The 21,815-nt window shown below is 42.9% G+C and overlaps 1 protein-coding gene across 5 annotated transcripts in view; it reads left to right on the top strand.

Moving 5' to 3' along the window:
• The first annotated feature begins 2,437 nt into the window (after window positions 1–2,437).
• The window catches only part of SLC11A2 (solute carrier family 11 member 2), a 62,010-nt gene continuing 42,632 nt past the window's right edge, over window positions 2,438–21,815 (top strand). For 4 of the 5 annotated variants that reach the window (XR_008665974.1, XR_008665975.1, XM_055336986.1 and 1 more), the window contains exons 1-6: window positions 2,438–2,511; window positions 15,724–15,795; window positions 17,872–18,020; window positions 18,769–18,894; window positions 19,513–19,632; window positions 21,255–21,361. Coding sequence is in view for 3 of the 5 variants with exons in the window: in XM_055336986.1 (XP_055192961.1) it covers window positions 2,466–2,511; window positions 15,724–15,795; window positions 17,872–18,020; window positions 18,769–18,894; window positions 19,513–19,632; window positions 21,255–21,361 (620 nt within the window). In the remaining 2 variants the exon portion in view is untranslated. Of the gene's footprint in view, window positions 2,512–3,830; window positions 3,951–15,723; window positions 15,796–17,871; window positions 18,021–18,768; window positions 18,895–19,512; window positions 19,633–21,254; window positions 21,362–21,815 lie in introns of those variants that run through there. The other variant, XM_055336988.1, reaches the window with a different exon arrangement.

The raw sequence follows: 21,815 nt of genomic DNA, 5'->3' as shown, positions 1-21,815 counted from the left end.
AATGAGTTGGTTAATGTGGTAATGTTCAGGGAATTTATGATAGGATTTTACGGAAGATTGTTGTCAAGCTAGATTCGAATGAATGGGAATTGTTTCAGGTGTACATAATAGAGGCCGTATAGTATGGTAGTCGAGTGCTGGTTCTTGAAGAACAGATTTATGTTCAAAGCCTGGCTCTCAAAAAAAAAAAAAAAAAAAAGCCTGGCTCTCCCACTAACTAGCTGTGTGCGCTTAGGCAAGAAAGAAACCTCCCTAAGACTTAGGCTCTTACATTGCAAAAAATAGTTCCTGCCTCACAAATCTATTGTGAGGATAATTCATGTTTGTTAAGTATGATGTTTGATACAGATACATAACAAGAATTTAATCAATGTTGTCAGTAAGAATTGCGGACCTGGAAGACAGGAGTGGAGTGTATATGTTGGGAGAAATTGCTAAGTAAAGGAAACAGGAGCTTTGGTAGAGTTTTGTTGTAAAATCCATTCCTATTTTTTGGAATCCCTAAACTAAGATAGGGCTTTTCCTCCAACATTTTATTCGGTGGATGATTTCATATGTACTTCCATTTTCCTGTGAAGGAGGACAAATTGGTGCCCAACCCCCTTTGAAGGCAGTTTTGCCTTAGGAATCCTGTCTGAGGTAAAACAAGGACAAGGAGAGGTCAAGTGGTAATGATATGACTTGTAGTGTTTGTGGATCCTGGAGCAAAGAGATCTTCATCTGGGTCGAGGGCAAGAGATCCAGAGATCCTTCTAGAAACTAACCATGTGGCTATTCTCAGTAGGAAGCAGAGCCACTTGCTGGAAGCCTACTTTGACTAATCTATTACTCTTTTCTTTCTTTTCCAGTCTAAGATATTTCTTTCTAGCATACTTATTTGCATATGCCTTTATGATATTAAGCAGATTTTCTCTTTTTTATTTAAAGATTTGGGCAGCACTGGTGGCCCACCGGTTTAGCACCACCTTCAGCCCAGGGTGTGATCCTGGAGACCAGGATTGAGTCCCACATCAGGCTCCCTGCATGGAGCCTGCTTCTCCCTCTGCCTGTGTCTCTGCCTCTCTCTCTCTCTCTCTCTCTCTCTCTCTGTGTCTGTCATGAATAAATAAATAAAATCTAAAAAATAAAATAAATAAATTTAAAAAATAAATATTTGGGTTTTCCCAGGTGGCTCAGTGGTTTAGCACCTGCCTTCGGCCCAGGGCATGATCCTGGAGTCTCGGGATCAAGTCCCACGTCAGACTCCCTGCATAGATCCTGCTTCTCCCTCTGCCTGTGTCTCTGTCTCTCTTTCTCTCTCTGTGTGTCTCTCATAAATAAATAAAGTCTTTTAAAAAAATAAATAAAAATTTTATTTATTTATTTATTTATTTGAGTGTGAGACAGAACAGAGGGAGAAGAAGAAGCAGACTTCCTGTTGAGTGGAGAGCTGGACCTGGGTCTCCAGCCCAGAACCCTAAAATCATGACCTGAGTTGAAGTTAGACACTTAACCAACTGAGCCACCCAGGCACCCCTAGGCAGATTTTCTTTAAGACTATCAGAAAACCTTTGAAGGCAGCAACTTCTTCCTCCCAGTATCCCACTTCATTCTCCTTACTTCCCCCTCCTGTCTCCTTTCTACCTGTGCCTCCAGCTGGCCTACTAAATTATTTGCCAAAGGCATTATTTCCTCATTCTTTCAGTTCCCTTCCTCCCAGATTGAGAAATTCTGGACTTGCTCTGGATTTGTTTTTCTACAGTCTAAGGGTTTCTTTTTCTTTTCTTTTTTTTTTTTTTTCCTTCGTCTTTTTCTTTTCCAGCAGGCACCTCAGTCCTGGGTTTGCATGGCTTTATGGTCAGCCTGTGGATTACTGATTGACCAGGCTGATGCCAGCAGGTCCCTCAGATCCCAAAGAATAGACCAGGCAGCATTTTTATTCACACTCTGAGACTCCTCGTAATTGCATCAATGCTGCACGTACCTATGGAAAATACTAGTAGACTGTTGGGCTTGGGGTTAATTGGTTTCAGCCTACACCTTAGGGGAGCAGAGTCCTTGCACACAGGCTGGCCTGGTGTAAGTGCCCCAACGAGCTTCACGGTAAGGGGAGTGACGTCCTGAAGGAACGCAATTCCTTTTACTCCACCCCTTTCATCCCCTGGCACTCACAGGTTGGCCTCTAGCTCCTGGCAAATGGATCAAAGATGAAATCTTAGAATAAAAGTTTTCAAACTCAATTAATTGTTCATTAATATCCAGGAGTGGCCGATATATGATGCTCCCCTTTTCATGGCAGGTCAAAGATGAAATCTGAGCAGGCTTTGAGGGGTGTGGCTTGCTTCTTGAAATTCCCTGCTTTGTCTCTACCTTTGTGGTGTTGTTCAGGGCAGCCCGAGTGCCCTTATCTAACCAAGGGAGGCGCACTTGTCTGCATATATAGAGGCAGGAGCTGACACCGAGAAAAGTCAAATCCACTCCGCATAATGAAGAAGCAACCTAAGAAGGACGAAGCTCCACACTGTGAGCTCAGTAAGTAGCCAGCAACTAGGCAAAAGCCCAAGAAGGTTGCTCAGCTGAGCGGACCTGGTAGGGTGACAAGAATGGCTGCAGTCATTTTACTTTCTCATTGCAGCAGAGGTTCCCAAAAGGAAGGGTTCTGGTCTGGATGGACTTCATTAGGCCTTTCTGAAACTGCCCAGATGTTTTGTTGAGAGATTCTCCGAACTAATTTGTACATTTTCTTTTTCTCTCCAGGAGAAATTCTGTATGGAAACCAGCCTGTATCAGATAACTGATGATGCTCTGCTCAATTTTTCGATCCCTGAGGTTTTTTTTTGTTGTTGTTGTTATTTTGTTGTTGTTGTTGTTGTTTTTTTTTTTTTTTTTAGTTTGTACTTGATTTGGATTTTCCTTTTCGCAGTTCACTTTCCTATCACCCTCGCTTGGGCTCTTTTCACTATCTAATAAGATTTTCTCCTAGCAGCTTTTACATGAAGAAAGAAGTTGGAGGGGTTTATTCTTTTCCTCTCTGGGCCTCCAATTTGGTTAAAAAAGCTTGTTTATCTTTAACGTAAGCTGCAGGGGCGTGTCTAAGAATGTGTCCGGATGCTCTAATGGACATTGTAGAAAATTAGGGTGGCTTGTCCATTTTTCTTCCCTCTAAAGCACTGCTAGTCTGGCCATTATCTCCGGGACAAGGCTGAGGCTTGAGGTTGAGGCTGGGGCTGGAGTGGGACTGCTTTTAGGTAGTTAGAGATCAAGCCTGCGGGCAAGAAGCGAGACGGACTGGTAGGATGCGGACTGGTAGGGCCTCTGATGCGGTGGAACTGGCTGCGCCAGCTGATGTTTGGCGGGTCCAACGTAGGTGGCTTTTGATGAGGCAGCAGGTAACCACGTGTGGCTCCGGGGACGAGAGGAGATGGTCCTGCCAGGTTGGCTAAACTCTATAGAGCGGAGCCGACCCTCGCAGAGCAGTGTCTACGGACACAAGAGGCTCGACTGCCAGTACGTAAAGTGAGGCAGAAGGCTGACTACCGTAGGAAATTTCTCTGTCCCGGGACAGCCCGCGCCGTGGGAGCTTCCGAATCCGAATCGCGCTCCGACAGCTGGACGCGGGAAAGCAAGGGCTCGGCGGGCTGCAGCTCCAGCCCAGGCCCCGTGGCCCCGCCCCCAGTGTGGCCCCGCCCCCCAGTGTGGCCCCGCCCCCAGTGTGGCCCCGCCCCAGTGTGGCCCCGCCCCATCACGGCCCCGCCTCCAGCGTGGCCTCGGGGTGGGCGGGGCCTGGGGACGCCGTCGGCCGGCCACGCGTGCCCGCAGCTACGGGAATGCGAGGGATCCAGCCAATAGGGACGTGCGAGTGCGGCCCTGTCGGCCAATCACGGGGCGCGCAGGGGGCTGGCGGCCTGGCGTGGCCCCCGGGATATGGAGCTGCCAGCGCGGGGGCGCCTCGTCAGGTGGCTGCGGAGCCGGTAAGGCGACGGGCGGGCGAGGTCAGGGGTCAGGCGGCCGCGCCGCTGTCCCCGGGCGGGCTCGGGGCGGCTCGAGGTGGGCGGCGCGGGCCGGCGGGGCCTGAGGCGCGGGGGCCGGCCGGCCGGCCGGACGGAGGACTGAGGCCGGGAAGCGGACGCCGGAGGTGGTGGGGCGCCCGCCGCTGCCCGCCGCTGCCCCGCCGCGGCCTCCGAGAAATGGCCGGACCCGCGGCTGGACCTGCCGCCGCGCCGGAAGCCGTGACCCGGGGGCGGCGGCTCCGGGGCAAGGTCCCTCCTGGGGAGGCCGCCGAGTGCCCTGCGGGCTCCAGGTGCTTCTGTAGGGGGCATCGCGGCGCGGATGCTCCCGGCTCCGAGCGTTCCCGCATCCCTCCTCTTAGAGCTGTCGCTCGTGTGGTAATGTTCTTTGCATTCCTTTCCCCTCGGGGGAACACCCCCACTCCCACCCCGCCGCCGCCGGCCCGGCCCGGCCCCCCACCTCCTGCATCACACGATTTCAAAGAGCATCATCAGGGGAGAAGTTGAGGAACCTGGGCTCGAGTTTGTGCGTCGAACGAACGCGATTTTTCATGATTGACTGCGGCCTTCCGAGGAGGTTAAAGGAACGTGGCGTAGCTCGCAAGCGGAAAACAAAAGGGAAGGTCGTGTGGAAGGAGAGGCAGGGGCACAGAGGCTTCCAGAAATTTTTGCTGGGCGTGGTTGTGGTGAATGTTGGTGAAACCGGGGACACCGTCGACCCGGACGCCCTTGAAATCGGAGGCAGTGTAGACACCCCCCCCCCCCCATGTGTGAGCCTTTGAGCAAGTTGCTTAGCCTCTTGGTTCTTTTGTTTCCAGTTCCCTACAATGGGGATTGATAGTATTAATCTTACAGGGTTGTTGGTGAGTATAAAGTAGCTTTTTTATTTTCTTTTCTTTATTTATTTTAAGATTTTATTTGTTCATGAGAGACACACACAGAGAGAGGCAGAGACACAGGCAGAGGGAGAAGCAGGCTCCATGCAGGGAGCCCGACTTGGGACTCGATCCGGGAACTCCAGGATCACGCCCCTGGGCTGAAGGTGGGGCTAAACCGCTGAGCCACCCGGGCTGCCCTAATTTTTATTTATTATTATTTTTTTATTAAAGATTTTATTTGTTTAAAAAAAAAAGATTTTATTTGTTTTTTCATGACAGAGAGACAGGCAGAGAGACACAGGAGGAGGGAGAAGCAGGCTCCATGCAGGGACCCCACGCGGGACTTGATCCTGGGTCTCCAGGATCACACCCCAGGCTGAAAGGCGGCACTAAACTGCTGGGCCACCGGGGCTGCCCTTATTACTATTATTATTTTTTAAAGATTTATTTATTTATTCATGATAGACATGGGGGAGGGGCAGAGACACCCGGTAGAGGGAGAAGCAGGCTCCATGCCGGGCTCGGGAGCCCGAGGCAGGACTCGATCCGGGACTCCAAGATCACGCCCTGGGCCAAAGACAGGCGCCAAACCACTGAGCAACCCAGGGATCCCCTGCCCTTATTATTTTTTAAAATAACTTAATACAGGTAAAGTGCTTAGAACAGTTTTGGGTATGTAGGAGTTTTTACTATGTACCTGTGCCTTCTTTCTCTTAAAGAATTGTGACTTTACTACCTACTTAATCTTTGCTCAGAATCCCGAGCCTATTGTGAAAAAACCCTTAGGCCCTTGTTTTCCATCCATGGCATTAATGCTGACCTGAAGGTATGGTTATAATTATGTATGATTAGAGGTTTTCTGCTGGGTGTGTATTTTATCATTAAATAAGGTTGGAAACGATCACTCTACCTGGTATGTCTGTGATAGCTGTGTTGGATAAATGAAACCTGAGAACTTCTTTGGCTGTTTGTTTTTCACTGGAAAAACTATTTATTTATTTATTGTCTAATTCCTCCTCCACTTTAAATTTAAGGCTGAGATAACATGTTTTTAATGTGAGGACCAAAGTTTCCAGTAAAAAATTGGGAAGTTAGGGGTTCTCAGTCTTTTCTTTGTGCTTATTGCTAGTAGGTCGTCTTTTTTTTTTTTTTTTTTTAAATAAAGTCTTAAGCGAGACACAGTTTATTCTGGATCCAATGCCAAAAAGGCCATGATTGCAGCATACTTGGTTTCTCACGTTTCCGGGATGACGGCGGGGGCAGGGGGGGGGGTGCCGAAGGGACTCCGGAGGGGAATTTCTGGACTGCCTGGCAGCACTTCTTAATGAATGCGGAAGCTTGGAGTGAATCTAATTTTACTTTACAGTTAGGATATCAGCAGTGGTTCCTTGGAATTCCTGGGATAGAGCAACTAGGAAGCACTTTTACCTCCGTTTTGCCTCGGGGAGGTGAAGGTTAGAGAATGGTATCCATAAAGTAGCATCTTTTGGGTGGGTGCTGTGGAGTCAAAGTCCTCTTTATCCCTTGCCTCCTCTCCCTGTACACAAATACGAATGTCTGCTGACAGATTTATACCCTTTCTGTGAGCTTAAAAGTCTCAAGTTTCCCTTAGTCTTATCTGGAAGGTGCTACTGGAAGACGGTTTCGTCTTTTTGATTCCTCCCTTTGCTGAAAGCTGCTACTTATACACATAGCATAATCACAAAATGAGAAACTCTGAGTTTATGAAAAAGAGCATTGCGTACTGCAGCGGTATGCTGGCCTGATTTGGGTGAAGTACAGATGCTGTGAGGTCAGTTAGCTCTGGAACAAGGCAGTTCAGTACTTCTGTAGGTTTGAAAGTTGCAAGTCGGTTTGTTGAGAGGAGAGGACAGTGTCTTCCTGAAACCTCTTGTGCCTGAATAAGGAGGAAAGGGAGTGATATCATCAAAGAGCTGAGTATTTGAGGCAGAAAGGGAAGCATTTTGCCCTAGTATTGTTGTCATCTTTATCATCTGAGTCTCTGTGGTTTGAATAAAATATTTTGGAAAAGAAGGCCAGGAGCATTTGAATGTAGAATATAAGGATTTGGGAGACCTCGACCCTTGTCGTCTCGCTCATCAGATGCCATTTATTCTTTTGATAATTTAACGAACGTATATTGAGCAATTAACACTTTTAATGGAGACACAGAGAAGACCCTGTCAGGTATCATCAAGAATATTATGGATAAAATGCAACATTATTTATATTATAAAGTATAACAATCCACAATGGAATATAAAACATTTGACCGGGAATGATAAAAATACATTTATTGTCTAATTCCTCTTCCACTTTTAATTTAAGGCTGAGATAACTTACGTTTTTAATGTGAGGACCAAAGTTTCCAGTAAAAACTTAAATTGGGGGATCCCTGGGTGGCGCAGCGGTTTAGCGCCTGCCTTTGACCCAGGGCGTGATCCTGGAGACCCGGGATCGAATCCCACGTCGGGCTCCCGGTGCATGGAGCCTGCTTCTCCCTCTGCCTGTGTCTCTGCCTCTCTCTCTCACTGTGTGCCTATCATAAATAAATAAAATAAAAAAAAAAAAACTTAAATTGGGAAGTTAGGGGTTCTCAGTCTTTTCTTTGTGCTTATTGCAAGTAGGTAATCTTTTTTTTTTTTAAATAAAGATTTATTTATTCATGAGAGACACAGAGCAGAGAAAGGAGAAGCAGACTCCCTGCAGGGAGCCGGATGTGGGACTCCATCCTGGGACCCCCAGGGTCGCTCAGCCACTGAGCCTCCCAGGGATCCCTAGTGGGTCATCTTTTATGGGTTATTTTTGTTTTGGTTTCATTTATCACGGATGATCAAGTGTCTGTTAAAATGCCTACGTAATGAAAGGAAAAGGCTATAAGTTAATTATTAAAATTTTAACAGGTTCCAAAGAACAGAAAAGGGCATATGTACAGTCAGAGATTCTTATATTAAGTGTTGTCTGTCTGTACATATAATCTTTCTTTGCTTTAAGGAAAGACATGTCGAAAATATGTATCAAATTGTTAAGACCAGGCTATATCCAAGAGGCCAACAACATGTGTCATTGGAATAAATGAGTTGAATGTAGTCCAGTAATAGTCATTTTGCCCATTTGCTAGAGAAAAATTACTCAAGCAAGTATGAGGGCAAAACGTTTTTCCTGAGGCATGAATAGGTATAGATTGGTTTAACAGACTGTCTTATTTCAATATAAAGGGATCTTTGAAATTGTTCAGGAGCTTAGAATTGGGTTCCAGGATCAGTGTTTCAGGCGGGGAGGCCAGGTTGGTTCCTCCAAAGGGAACCGCACTTCTCTATACTTCTGGTTAGGAGGAAATCGGAGGAAGCTCTCTGTATGAGAACTGTGCAGAACAAAGACCAAGTTATATATGAAAGTTAAGACTCCAGTGACCCTGGCATGTGAGCAAAGACGTGTGAAAGCTGGTTAGGCCTCAGCAATGGGCAAAGAAAATGTCCTGTTTAGTAGATATCAAGCCCTTCTAATTCTGAAGTCTGGCTGTTGAGTGATATTTTTGTCTGAGAGATCAGTACTTGACAGCCTGGCCACGTTTCTCCCAGCCGTTATCATCTTTGACACTCAGGCAGCCAGTTTCATTATCAGCTGTCTTTCTCCCTGTATCTTCCTCCCTCTGTCCTTGCTGCTTAACATTTTCTTTTTTTCTTCTTTTTTTTATCATTAGATATTCTCAATGTCAGGTTTTTCTCTCAACTATAAAACAGATTCTCAGAAGTCCAGCTCAGTAAGAACCACAGACTTGATGTTGAGTTGAAATTGTGGTCTCTGGTAGACTAAGCAAGCTTCTCCTAATTTTGATTGGGATTATTACTATGGTATACAAAGTCAGTAAAACCAAGAACAGCCTAAGCTGGTATCTTAATTGGCCCTGTGCCCAGGTGAGAAAGACACACACACACACACAGAAGCCCTGAGGCATATTAAAAGCACATTATTTATTTAATAGGAGTACTGCTTGTACTTTATGAATTGGGCGTGTATGTGTGGTTTTTGGCTCAAGACATTCTAAAATGACAACATTTTTCTACTTAGGTAGTGAGGATTCGAATTTTGAGACCTTTTCTTTTTTTTTTATTTATTTATTTATGATAGTCACAGAGAGAGAGAGAGAGGCAGAGACATAGGCAGAGGGAGAAGCAGGCTCCATGCACCGGGAGCCCGACGTGGGATTCAATCCCGGGTCTCCAGGATCGCGCCCTGGGCCAGAGGCAGGCGCCAAACCGCTGCGCCACCCAGGGATCCCGAGACCTTTTCTTTTAAACTAACACGACAGGGACATTTCACTTTGTTCCTTCACAGAAGTACTTATAATCAGTCCTCAACCTGACTTGTCTTCATTTTATCATTTTATACAAATTCATTTTTACAAGAGAAAAATAAGATACACTTATACCTAAATTTTAAAAGTTCTAAACTTCTAAATGGCTAAGATGGCTAAAATTAACATAGGAAACAATAGGTATTGGTGAGGGTATGGAGAAAGGGAAACCCTCTTGCAGTGTTGGTAGGAATGCAAATTCAGGTGTAGCCACTCTGTAAAAACAGTTTGGGGGGTTCCTCAAAAAGTTAAGAAATACCTGGGATCCCTGGGTGGCTCAGTGGTTTAGTGCCTGCCTTTGGCCCAAGGCGTAATCCTGGAGTTCCAGGATGGAGTCCCACGTCGGGCTTGCTGCATGGAGCCTGCTTCTCCCTCTGCCTGTGTCTCATGAATAAATAAATAAAAAAGAAAGAAAGAAAGGGGAGGGGAGGGAAGAAGAAAAAAGAAAAGAAAAGAAAAGACCTTATGACCTAGCAATTGCACTAGTAGGTATTTACCCAAAGGTTACAAAAATGCTGATTTAAAGGGTTAAGTTAGGGATTTCATTGAATCTGTAGATTGGGTGGTATGGACATTTTAACAATATGAATTCTTCCAGTCCATGAACATTGGTGAACTTTTCCATTTGTTTTTGTCATCTTTCTTTTTGGTGCAGTTTTAAGTGGTACGTTTTGTTTGTTTAAATTTTATTTTTATTTCTTAAAGATTTTATTTATTTATTCATGAGAGACACACAGAGAGAGAGGCAGAGACACAGGCAGAGGGAGAAGCAGGCTCCATGCAGGGAGCCCAATGTGGGACTTGATCCCCAGGATTCCAGGATCATGCCCTGAGCTGGAAGGCAGACGCCCAACCGCTGAGCCACCCAGGCATCCATGTTTTGTTCTAAAGATTTTATTTATTTATTTATTCATGATAGACACAGAGAGAGGCAGAAACAGGCAGAGGGAGAAGCAGGCTCCTCGCAGGGACCCCAATGTGAGACTGGATCCCCAGACCCTGGATCAGGCCCTGAGCCAAAGGCAAATGCTCACCTGCTGGACCTCCCAGGCGTCCCAGTGGGATTATTTTAATTTCCCTTTCTGCTACTTCATTATTAGTATGTAGAAACATAACAGATTTCTGTGTATTAATTTTGTAACCTGCAACTTTACTGAATTCATTTCTTAGTTTTAACAGTTTTTTGCTGGAGTCTGTAGCATTTTCTGTATATGTCATCTGCAATTAGTGCCAGTTTTACTTCTTTACCAATTTGAATGCTTTTATTTCTTGTCAGATTGTTGCAGCTAGGACTTCCAGTACTATGTTGAATAAAAGTGGTGAGAGTGGACATCCGGGATCCCTGGGTGGCTCAGCGGTTTAGCACCGCCTACAGCCCAGGGCGTGATCTTGGAGACCCCGGATCGAGTCCCACGTCAGACTCCCTTCATGGAGCCTGCTTCTCCCTCTGCCTGTGTCTCTGCCTCTCTCTCTCTCTCTCTCTCTCTATCATAAATTTAAAAAAAAATAAAAAAAAAGACAGTGGACATCCTTGTACTGTTCCTGATCTTAGAGGAAAGGCTTTCAGCTTTTCAATATTATGGTGTTAGCTGTGGATTTGTCATATGTGATCTTTATTATGTTGAGGTATGTTCCCTCTATACCCACTTTGTTGAATTTTTATGATGAACAGATGTCATATTTTGTCAAATGCTTTTTCTAAATCTGTTGAGATGATTGTTATAGTTTTATCTTTCTTGTTAATATGATAATAGCACATTGATTTGCATATATCAAGTGAAACAAATCCCACTTGATCATGATGAATGATCCTATTAATGTATTGTTGAATTTGGTTTACTGATATTTTGTTGAGGCCTTTTGCATCTGTATTCATCAGGGATGTTGGCCTGTAGTGTGTTTGGATTCTTTTTTCTTTTAAAGATTTATTTACTTGAGAGAGAAAGAGCGTGGGTTGGTGTAGGGGCAGGTGAAGGGGAGAGAATGAGAATCTCACGCCGACTCCCTACTGAGTGAAGAGCCTAACGTGGGGCTTGATCCCAGGACCCTGAGATCTTGACCTGAGCTGAAATCAAGAGTTGGACGCTTAACCAGCTGAGCTACCCAGGTGCCCTGAAGTGTTTGTTTTCTAGTGTCTTTGGTTTTGGTATCATAAGGTTATGCTGACCTTGTAGAATGAAATTGGGTTTTCCTTTCTCTTCTGTTTTTTTGGAATAGTTTGAGAAGAACAGGTATTAATTGTTCTTTAAATATTTGGTAGAATACACCTGTGAAGCCATCTGGTCCCGGGCTTTTGTTTGTTGGGAGTTTTGATTACCATTTCAATTCCATTACTAGTAATTGGTTCACATGACTTTTCTAAGCTGTTTCTTTCCCCCTCATTCCCAGTGGGGGCAAATTGAGTTTTGGAACTAATGAGATGGACATCCTCAATGGAATGACTCAGAAAATAATACTTTTTTGTTGACCTGGAATGAAAAACCGAGAAGGCAGTAATCTATCTTTAAAAAAAAAAAAAGGTAACTAGTAATCTTCCTTATTAAAATACTTACAGTTCAGAAAACAATTAGATCTGTTCAAACCACTTGAATATTTCAGAGCTTTGTGGACTCTGAATCATCCAGGACAGGAGCTTACCTTTATGAAGAACATCTTATACAACACAGGGGTAAGATTAATAATAATGGTTTAATAGATATATTAAGTACTCTAGCCATAAAGGAGGCTTTTAGGGAAAAGGATTTTAGAAGGATCTGGAATTTTTACATTTTCTTCAGGACAAGTGGGATTTTTCTTTTTATCACAACTCCTTGTTCTCAAATAAACAACTTGAGTATCACTTTCTACAGCCTTGATTTCTGCATCTGGCAGTTTTGCATGCATTAGCATGTTGCCAGCCCTGAAAAATTGTCTGAGAGAAGCATCAAGAGGGAGAAGAGATGGCTTTGCCAATCAACTTTATTTTATTTATTATAATCTCTATTTTATTTTTTCCCCAGAGAACAGTTTTTGTTCAGTGTTTAAGGACTTAGCTCCTTATTTGCTCTTTGGTGGAGGTTTGGGGCAGCAGCCATGGGTCTAAAAGAGGGTAGGGGTGTTTGGTCCTTCCGTGCTTCACAAGAACAATTCCTGACTACTTTGCTGTGAATTTTGCCAGCCAGTCAACTTTAAACATTCCTGTTCACATTTATTTAATCAGTTGCTTCCATGCAAACATTTCTGGTTCAGTCTATTGAGAATTCTTTTCCTACTATAATGCTGTCTTTGATTTTATTTATATAGGGAAGGGGAGATAAAAAGGGAGGGTGAATTAGAGGAGTATTCAAAAACATTCATCTTTAAACCTTATAATTAATTTTAGGAAGACCTTTGCAATGTTGAACGCAGCTCTGAAATCAGTGAAATCGTTTTGAAGACCTTTGTTCTCTATGAGGGAATTTTATAAGAAAGAAATATTTGAAATCAAACTTTTTTTGACCGTGGGGGAAAACATTTAAGTTATATGTTTTTTAATATTCAGTATTTCAAACTTTCTTGGGGCAATTTTTAAGACAGATTTGGGCTATCTAAATTGTTCTTTAAAAAAAAAGATTGTTCTTCCAGAGTTTTTATGAATACTAAGAGAACACATGAATTAATAATGTTAATTAGATGTTCAGAATTGATTCTAGCTAGTATGCATTTGGGGTATACCCAAATTAAGGAGTCAGGAAAGTGTTTCTTGACAAGGTGGCATTCAAGTGAAACTCCCAATTCATAATTTCAGAGCATGACTATTTGGGCACTAAGACAAAGTAAATTAACCTTAAGACAGTATATTCCTGCCAGCTGGATAGCTGTAGATCTGTGATTATCCACTACAAAAGTTTTGTCAAATTCAGCTACACATTCAGAAAGTGTGTGTTCAGAATCTGAGTGAATCTGTATGACCTTTACATTAAAAAAAAAATGCAAGTATGCAATAAAATTTTTCTAAGTAAAATAAATAAATAGATAAATAAAAAATAAATAAATAAATAAATAAATAAATAAATAAATAAAATTTTTCTAAGTGCAAAATGGCATACAGTGTATATTCGATGAGAAGTCTTCCTGACTTCATTTGTGCTCCTCTATTCCTTCGTCTTGGGGACAGCCGTACCAGTTTTGGACGTGTCCCTGGGAAGTAGTCCATACATGTACATGTGTATTATCACTTTTTTTTCTTTTTGACATGTAAGTGATTACATACCATTCGATACATTGGGTTTTTTACTTGAAAACATGTCTTGGAGATTGTTTCCTATCAGTACATTTAGATTTGCTTTATCATAATAGTTGCATGGCATTCCATCCTGTAATGTACATAGTTTATTTAACCAGTCCTAGACTAATATAGAAGTTGTTTTTAGTCTTTTGATATTTCAAACAATGTTACAGGAAGTTTCCTTGTATATACTTCCTTGTGTGATTGTTTCTTTAGGATCCATTCTTAGAAATGCTGGATCAAAGGGTATGTGTACTTTTGGCATTTTAGACAGAAAATATACTTTTATTAGCCTTCTTATCTTGTAAAACTTTTTTCTTTTTTTAAGTAGTCTCTACACCCAGTGTGGGGCTTGAACACATGACCCTGAGATCAAGAGTCAGCATGCTCTACTGATGGAGCCAGCCAAGTCCCCACTTACAAAACGTTCTTCCAACCTTTGGGGGTGGGGAGAAATAGAGAAAGAATTTTTTTTTTTTTTTTTTTTTTTTACTTATGATAGTCACAGAGAGAGAGAGAGAGAGAGAGAGACAGGCAGAGACACAGGCAGAGGGAGAAGCAGGCTCCATGCACCGGGAGCCCGACGTGGGATTCGATCCCTGGTCTCCAGGATCGCGCCCTGGGCCAAAGGCAGGCGCTAAACCGCTGCGCCACCCAGGGATCCTCTCTTACAGCTTTTAATAAGGGAAGGAGATAAAACAGTTACAGTACATTTAATCAAGAGCACTATATTTTCTGTTGATTACTGTTTGACAGGAAGAAACTTACTGGATTCGGAAGAAGGGTTGAGGCTGAGGGTGAGCTAGAATATCAAAGCTATATTAATCATAATTATCAAAGTATTGCTGGATTGATTCTGGTTGCTTGTATTTCAACTTGATCTTTTCATTAATATAGTTAAATGTGACTGAAACAATCTTGTGGTATGGTTCTAGAGAGCAAAACTGTTGTAATACCAACTGCTTCTGTATGGATCTTACATTTTCATGGAGATTAAATACTGTGCAGCTCACCAAGCATAACTGACTCACTCTGTTTCCTGCTCTAATTATGTTCTGTAGACAGTGGAAACAGTAGAGCTTCTAGTTTGTTGACTAGGTGTTTTGGGTTTTGTTTTTTGTTTTTTAAGATTTTATTATTTGACAGAAAACGAACACAAGCTGTGGGGGTGGCAGGGAGAGGGAGAGCAGGCTTCCAGCTGAGCAGATCGTGGGGTTCTGGGATCATGACCTGAGGCAAAGGCAAAAGAGGCTGAGCCATCCAGGCACCTCAACTAAAAGTTTTATTGGCAGGGTTGACTGGAGAATACTCCATAGATCTCTGGCCAAATGGGCTTACTCCCATCCTCCTCTCTCCCCAGTTAAACTTAACCCAACAGGTTGCTAGACCTCTGGGACAACCCCTCGTCCCCAAACCCCTTGAAGGATAGAGAGAAGTACTGGCATCCTGCTGACTATGCCTAGGCCTCCTGGTGCCTCATCTCTCCCTGAGAGCCCAGGAAGGGAGGGTCATAGTGATTAGTTTCTTCTCCTGATTGTTGAAGGGTTGGGGAATGAGAAACTTTATAGGAGAAGTCTCTCCTCAGGGAAATGGGAGGCTGGGAAATAATGGCCCTCCATGAGTAGTACAGTGGTGAGCTGCTTTTCTCCCCTTCCCAGAAAATTCAATCATGAGCTCAAATTGTTTCTTAGATCAGAAAGACTCCTAGATCTTTGTCCTTAAAAACTTGTACAAGTTGGGGGAAATCAATCTAGTTTTAAATAAATATTTGAGTTAATCTGGAAACAAAGGCAGGGACTGGGGTTTGCCTAGCAGCTTCTCTCTGAATGCTTTTTAAAAAGTATTTGCCTACTTCCCTGAAGTACCTTTTGTTTCAGTTTGGTTTTGAAGTCTTGCTAGCAAAAAGGTGATTAAGACTTTTTCATTTTTATTAAATCTCTCTTTAAAAAAAAATTATTAATGAGAAACAGAGAGAGGCAGACACAGAGGCAGGGGGAGAAGTCCCACAGGCAGTCTGAAGTGGGACTCGATCCCAGAAGCCTGGGATCGCAACCTGAGCCAAAGGCAGACACTCAACCACTGAGCCACCCAGGCGTCCCTTTATTAAATATCTCTTAATCGTATTCTGAAAACTAATTATTAATAGAAGAATTACTCTTTTAATCTAGTATTGGTCAGTTGTACAGAGTAACAGAATGCTGATACTGAACTTGTTAGTCAGTTCTTGCTGATTCCTGTCTCCTTTCTCCTTTCCAGAAACCTATTCTAAGAAATCAGACACTCAGGCGTCCACCATGGTGTTGGGTCCTGAGCAGAAGATGGCAGATGGTAATTTACGGCTTTGTGTTATTGTTTGATTTTTACTTGGAATTAGTTTTAAATCAATAATAGAAATTGACCATATTTTCCTTCTTGTCATCTATGCAACAAAAATTGTCCTTAACTCCTCTTCCTCGCTAATAGTATCATCATAGAGACCCGCTCCAATCAGGTCCAGTCCAGTCACCGTCTAGTCGCTTAGGCTGTAAATGAAAATGACTTTATAACCATGGAGATCTGTCTCATATCTTATTTCCAGTTCTGAGATGAGCCAAGATTAGCTGCAAGTTTGGTTTGTTGCAGTAATGCTTGTAAGGGCAAGTCTTAATCACAGGCCTGGCATAAAAACCTTGAGAAGGCTTTGACTCTTCACAGCACTGCGGATACTTACAAAAGGAGCAGGAAAATATCAAGCAAGCACATTAAACTGTATATTCCATTAGAGCTTCTTGAATGTTCTCACTAATCCTTCCTAATTCTAAATTTCCCCTTTAGAATTTTCATTCCTTTTCTTTATATTTCGCCATCAGTTCAGGGCCATTTCACACGATGTGGGTCAGCTCTCTGTAGAAAGAAAGCTTTTGTTTTTCTAACTGGACGTTGCAAGGATTTCTTGGAAACCCTGACATTAGAGCTCTGTGGTTTGAAATTGCCATTGATAGCTACCAGACTGGGCTTTGTGTCCTGGCGATTAGCCCTTTTCTCCCAGACCTTCCGTTTCCCAGCATTTAAGATTACCTGTAAAGTTCAGGACTCAGGGAAACACTGATAAGCAGTCTAAGATGAGCCCTCCTGTCACGAGGGTGCCCACACCCCATGACCTGAAGCTCTGCACTGCAGGGCTTAGTCAGGAGGCAAAGGGTTCCTGTTTGGTGATTTTCCTGCAGCTTCAGATTTTAGCCTGTGGCAGGATTTTTCAACTTCCAAATTTTTTTGAGAAACCTGACAGAGTTATAATGCCCAAATATGATTTTTTTAAAGATTTTTTCTTTTTTTTATTCATGAGAGACACACAGAGAGAGGCAGAGAAGCAGGCTCCCTGCAGGGAGCCTGATGCAGGATTTGATCCTGGAACCCTGGGATCACACCCTGAGCCAAAGGTAGATGCTCAACCACTGAGCCACCCAGGCATCCCAAGAATGATTCTTTTGCTAAGTCCTACAAAGTAATGGATGGGGTAGGGGAGGAGGGTAGTAACCCCCTAGACAGACCTAGTTCTTTTCTTCTGAAAGTTAGGATCTTAGGTTACCCGTGTGGCTGGCTAGTCTGGGAATGTTATATTTTGAGCCTTGGGCATTAGTGTTTTTATTTTTTTTTATTTTTATTTTTATTTTTTTTAATTATTTTATTTTATTTTATTATTATTTTTTTTTAACTTATGATAGTCACAGAGAGAGAGAGAGAGGCAGAGACACAGGCAGAGGGAGAAGCAGGCTCCATGCACCGGGAGCCCGATGTGGGATTCGATCCCGGGTCTCCAGGATCGCGCCCTGGGCCAAAGGCAGGCGCCAAACCGCTGCGCCACCCAGGGATCCCCATTAGTGTTTTTAGAAGAAAATGAAATGATTGTAAAAAATTGCCAGCTGGGAATAGAGAAATGTGAAAGTAGGAAAACCATTGTGAGATAAGCATTAAAACTGATCTAGAGCAGAGTGACTAGAGAAGAGGAGTGAGAGGGAGTTTTTTTACCCTAAGTTTTTTTTTATTTTCTGAATTTGCATCCATGTGAATATACTATTTAAGAATTAGTTAATTTTAAAGATTTTATTCATTCATGAGAGACAGAGAGGCAGAGACACAGAGGGAGAAGCAGGCTCCATGCAGAGAGCCCGATGTGGGACTCGATCCCAGGACTCTGGTATCACACCCTGAGCCAAAGGCAGACAAACAATCGCTGATCCACCAGGCGTCCCAAGAATTAATTTATTAAAAATATAGAAGAAAATAAAATATTAGAAATAAATTGAATAGAGCCAGGTTGGTCTTGTGCATTTAAGTATTAAAAGATTTTATGTGAAAGTTACTAAGGACAAGTTGTTAGTGTATTTTGTTCATTTTTATTTCTTCTTAAATCTGTTAATTTAGATGATGCTTCTGGAGACCATGGGGACTCTCCCAGTCTTGGTACCCTCAACCCTGCCTACAGTAACTCATCTCTTCCCCAGTCAACTGAGCACTCACAGGAGCCCTTTACCACCTACTTTGATGAGAAGATTGCCATTCCTGAGGAGGAGGTTAGTGGCAAATCCTTGGAAGAATATGCTATTTTGGGAAGACTTGCAAGTGGAAAGTCTGCTGGACTCAAGATCAGCAGCCTCCGATCTAATTTTGGCAAGCAATCTCTGAAGACACTTTTGTAATCAAAGTAACTGTTTATAGTAACTATTTAGGAAAAGGAGGGCCTTGAAAACAGTTGCCACATTGTACTAGTGATTTTTTTTTTTTTTTTTTTTTTTAATTTATGATAGTCACAGAGACAGAGAGGCAGAGACACAGCAGAGGGAGAAGCAGGCTCCATGCACCAGGAGCCCGACGTGGGATTCGATCCTGGGTCTCCAGGATCGCGCCCTGGGCCAAAGGCAGGCGCCAAACAGCTGCGCCACCCAGGGATCCCCTAGTGATTATTTTTTGATCTGGAAAGTACGAATTTCATGTTCTTTTTTTTTACAGTGGCTTTTGTCCCTTTTGAGTAGTGGTTGGGCACAAGGGTACTAATATTGTTACTCAGGTTTTAGAATGAGAGGCTGATTAATGGAAAGAGCAGGGAAGGGAAGAGCTCCTATTTGGACATAGAAGTGGCTAGTTTATTGATAAGAAGTGGGTAAGATAGAAGTTGAACTTGGATATACCCAGTATCTGACATCCTAAATTCTTTGTTCTTGTGCAGCTGATAGTGTTGTTTTATATGTGATAAAATTACAAATAAATTAAATCAGTAGTTTGGATGTGATAATCAGTTTGATCTCTTCCTCTCTTGTACAGTATTCTTGTTTTAGTTTTCGTAAACTCTGGGCTTTCACGGGACCTGGCTTTCTTATGAGCATTGCCTACTTGGATCCAGGAAACATTGAATCTGATTTGCAGTCTGGAGCAGTGGCTGGATTTAAGGTGAACATATAGTCCTACCCCTATCCCTTTTAAACACACACAGTACACCCTCATGTCCTTTCCCCCTACCCTCCTTGTTAGATAGCCCTTGGGGGTTACTTGCAGACAGTTCATTGGCAGTGACACTTAGGTGACAACTGTTTTCTAATCTGTGGTTTTTAATTTTTTTTTAATATTTTATTTATTTATTCATGAGAGACACACACAGAGAGAGAAGCAGAGACATAGGCAGAGAGAGAGAGAGAAGCAAGCTCCATGCAGGGAGCCCGATGCGGGACTCGATCCCAGGACCCTAGGATTACGCTCTGAGCCAAAGGCAGACACTCAACCGCTGAGCCACCCAGGCGTCCCAGTGTGGTTTTTAAATTTTATTTTATATACAGAGTTAGCTTTAACATTTATTCTGTTTTATCCACTCCACATAGTTTTCCTTAAACAAAGGAGAAACAACCATAGATGGGAGAAACTTAAGGCTCAGAAAGGTTTGGGCAGAACCTGATACAGAACTCAGGTCATTTGATTCCTGACCTGGGCTCTTTCATTCACATTGCCAACCAACCAAATGAAAACACCCTACTTGTCTAATGAGTGTTATGATGGGATTTTGTTCCTGTCTAGTTGCTTTGGGTTCTTCTCTTGGCCACCATCGTGGGCCTCCTGCTCCAGCGCCTTGCAGCTCGGCTGGGAGTGGTCACAGGGCTGCATCTTGCTGAAGTGTGTCACCGTCAGTACCCGAAGGTGAGCAATGTGGTGTTCTGTTTGTCTCTCATCTCAGAGGAACCTGTGTGTGTGGCCGAATGTGCTGGCTTCGTGGTATATTGAAATAGTGGAGGACTTGGTGGTCAGTGGCCCTAAGGCTAAGTCCCAAGGGAAATTCTATAGCCCCTCTTGCTGCCAACCCATATTTCTGTACTCCTTCTAAGAATTTAACTTGAGATTCACTTTTTGCCAGAAAGCTTCCTTAGAAAAATTCAGTCTGAATAGATGTTTACCATTCATTCTGCCTTCTAACATCTGGCAGTGCCCAGCCCATGGAGGGGTGGGATTACTCTAAGCACTTTCATTCATACATTCGTATTACTGTTACACATATTTTCTTTTTTGTTTGACTTTGTCATCATTTTGAAAAACAAGATTTTCCTTTTTATTACAAACTCTATGTGGCAGGATCTTTGTAATTTTTTTTTTTAATTAACCCTGACCCTGGAGGTTACACTGTCTTCCACAGGTTTTTTCTGGACATTTTGGTCCTTATTGCTGCCTAAGGCAGGAGGACCCTATCTGGAAGATAGTTTTAACCTACCTTCATCTTTAGATAAGACCATGATCTGCTTCTGGTTTGTCCTAAATGTTTAATCTCCTCTCCTGGCTGTGAGAAACTATCCTTATCTGCTTTCTCCCCCATTTATGCTTCTCAGAAAAATCTTAGTAATTTATAATTTCTCTCTTCATGTATCTTAACAGTTGTTTTTTGTGACAATTTTTTTGTGTAGTATGTCCTAGAAGGTGGGGTTTTTTTGTTTTGTTGTTCTTTTTTTTTTTTTATTTTTATTTATGACAGTCACACAGATAGAGAGAGAGAGGCAGAGACACAGGCAGAGGGAGAAGCAGGCTCCATGCACCGGGAGCCTGATGTGGGATTCGATCCCGGGTCGCCAGGATCGCGCCCTGAGCCAAAGGCAGGCGCTAAACCGCTGCGCCACCCAGGGATCCCCTGTTTTGTTTTGTTCTTTTCTTCTTCTTGGCCTCAGTGAGCTAGTATTAACGAAATTTGTCTTTCAGCTGGATTGTTTGACCAGGCTGGGTTCCTGTTTTATATGCCATGCAATTTCAACCAGTTTGCTGAGTCCCTTTATGTATTTGTCGTTCTTTACTTGCTTGTGTATTATCATTACATTAAGGATGACCCCAGCCTCTTCATTTTTGTTTTCTCTCTTTAGCCACAATCAGGATATTTTCTTCTGTGGTCATTTTCTATTCTCTCCTAAACAATATTTTGACCATATTAGCATCCTCGTTTTCCCCTAAAACTTTTGGATTGCTTTTAGGCAGGAAATTAAGTGGAAATTAATGATTAGAAATTCTGTTCCTTTGTTGAGTGGAAGGTAAGAAAAAAAATTAGGATCAGCTGCTGCTCTGACCTTGGCTCATAGGCACCACCACATAGAAGTGGTGCTTTCTCCCCGGGGTCCGCAGTGCAGTGATGGACCAGGTGGAGCCCAGTTCTGGTACTTCATCACTAGACTGAAGCATTATGGTGTACTATTGATGGGTCAGTGCTGAATGTGAATTCCAAACTGTAGGGAAAGTTCTTAGAAATGATTAATTAGAACCATGTCTTTCTGCTGTTTGGTATTTAGGTCCCACGAATTATCCTATGGCTGATGGTGGAGCTGGCTATCATTGGCTCAGATATGCAAGAAGTTATTGGCTCAGCCATTGCCATCAATCTCCTGTCTGTAGGAAGGTGAGGGGGTTTTCCTCCAGAAAGTATTATTTTGCTATATTTCAAGGCAAATGTAAAAACAAAAACCAAACTGATTTTCCATTTTCAAGATTCAAGTATTATTTTTTTCTGTGGAACCTTTCTGGAGCCACCTTCTCTTCCAGCAGCTGTAGGCTCTATATGTTCCATGTTCTCCTGTCCTGTCATACATCTATTATACAGTGTGCAACATTGTGTGTTACAATTATTTATTTGTATATCAGTTTGTCCCACTAGACAGTGAGCTCCTAGAGGGGTAAGACCTGTACTTTTCAGCTTTATATTTTAAGTGTCTGACTTAGTAGACAGCATTTGGAATGAATGTAGTTAATTCACATGGGGCTGTGATTCTAAAATATGCCAGGTCTGACCTCCTGCCACTGTCCCCGCTCCTGCCAATCCTTGCTTCTCCAAGTGTTGTGTATCTGGAGAGCTG

This window comes from Nyctereutes procyonoides, unplaced genomic scaffold (assembly GCF_905146905.1).
Source record: "Nyctereutes procyonoides isolate TBG_1078 unplaced genomic scaffold, NYPRO_anot_genome, whole genome shotgun sequence".
NCBI classification, from domain to species: Eukaryota; Metazoa; Chordata; class Mammalia; order Carnivora; family Canidae; genus Nyctereutes; species Nyctereutes procyonoides.
This window is presented reverse-complemented; position numbering and strand designations above follow the sequence as displayed.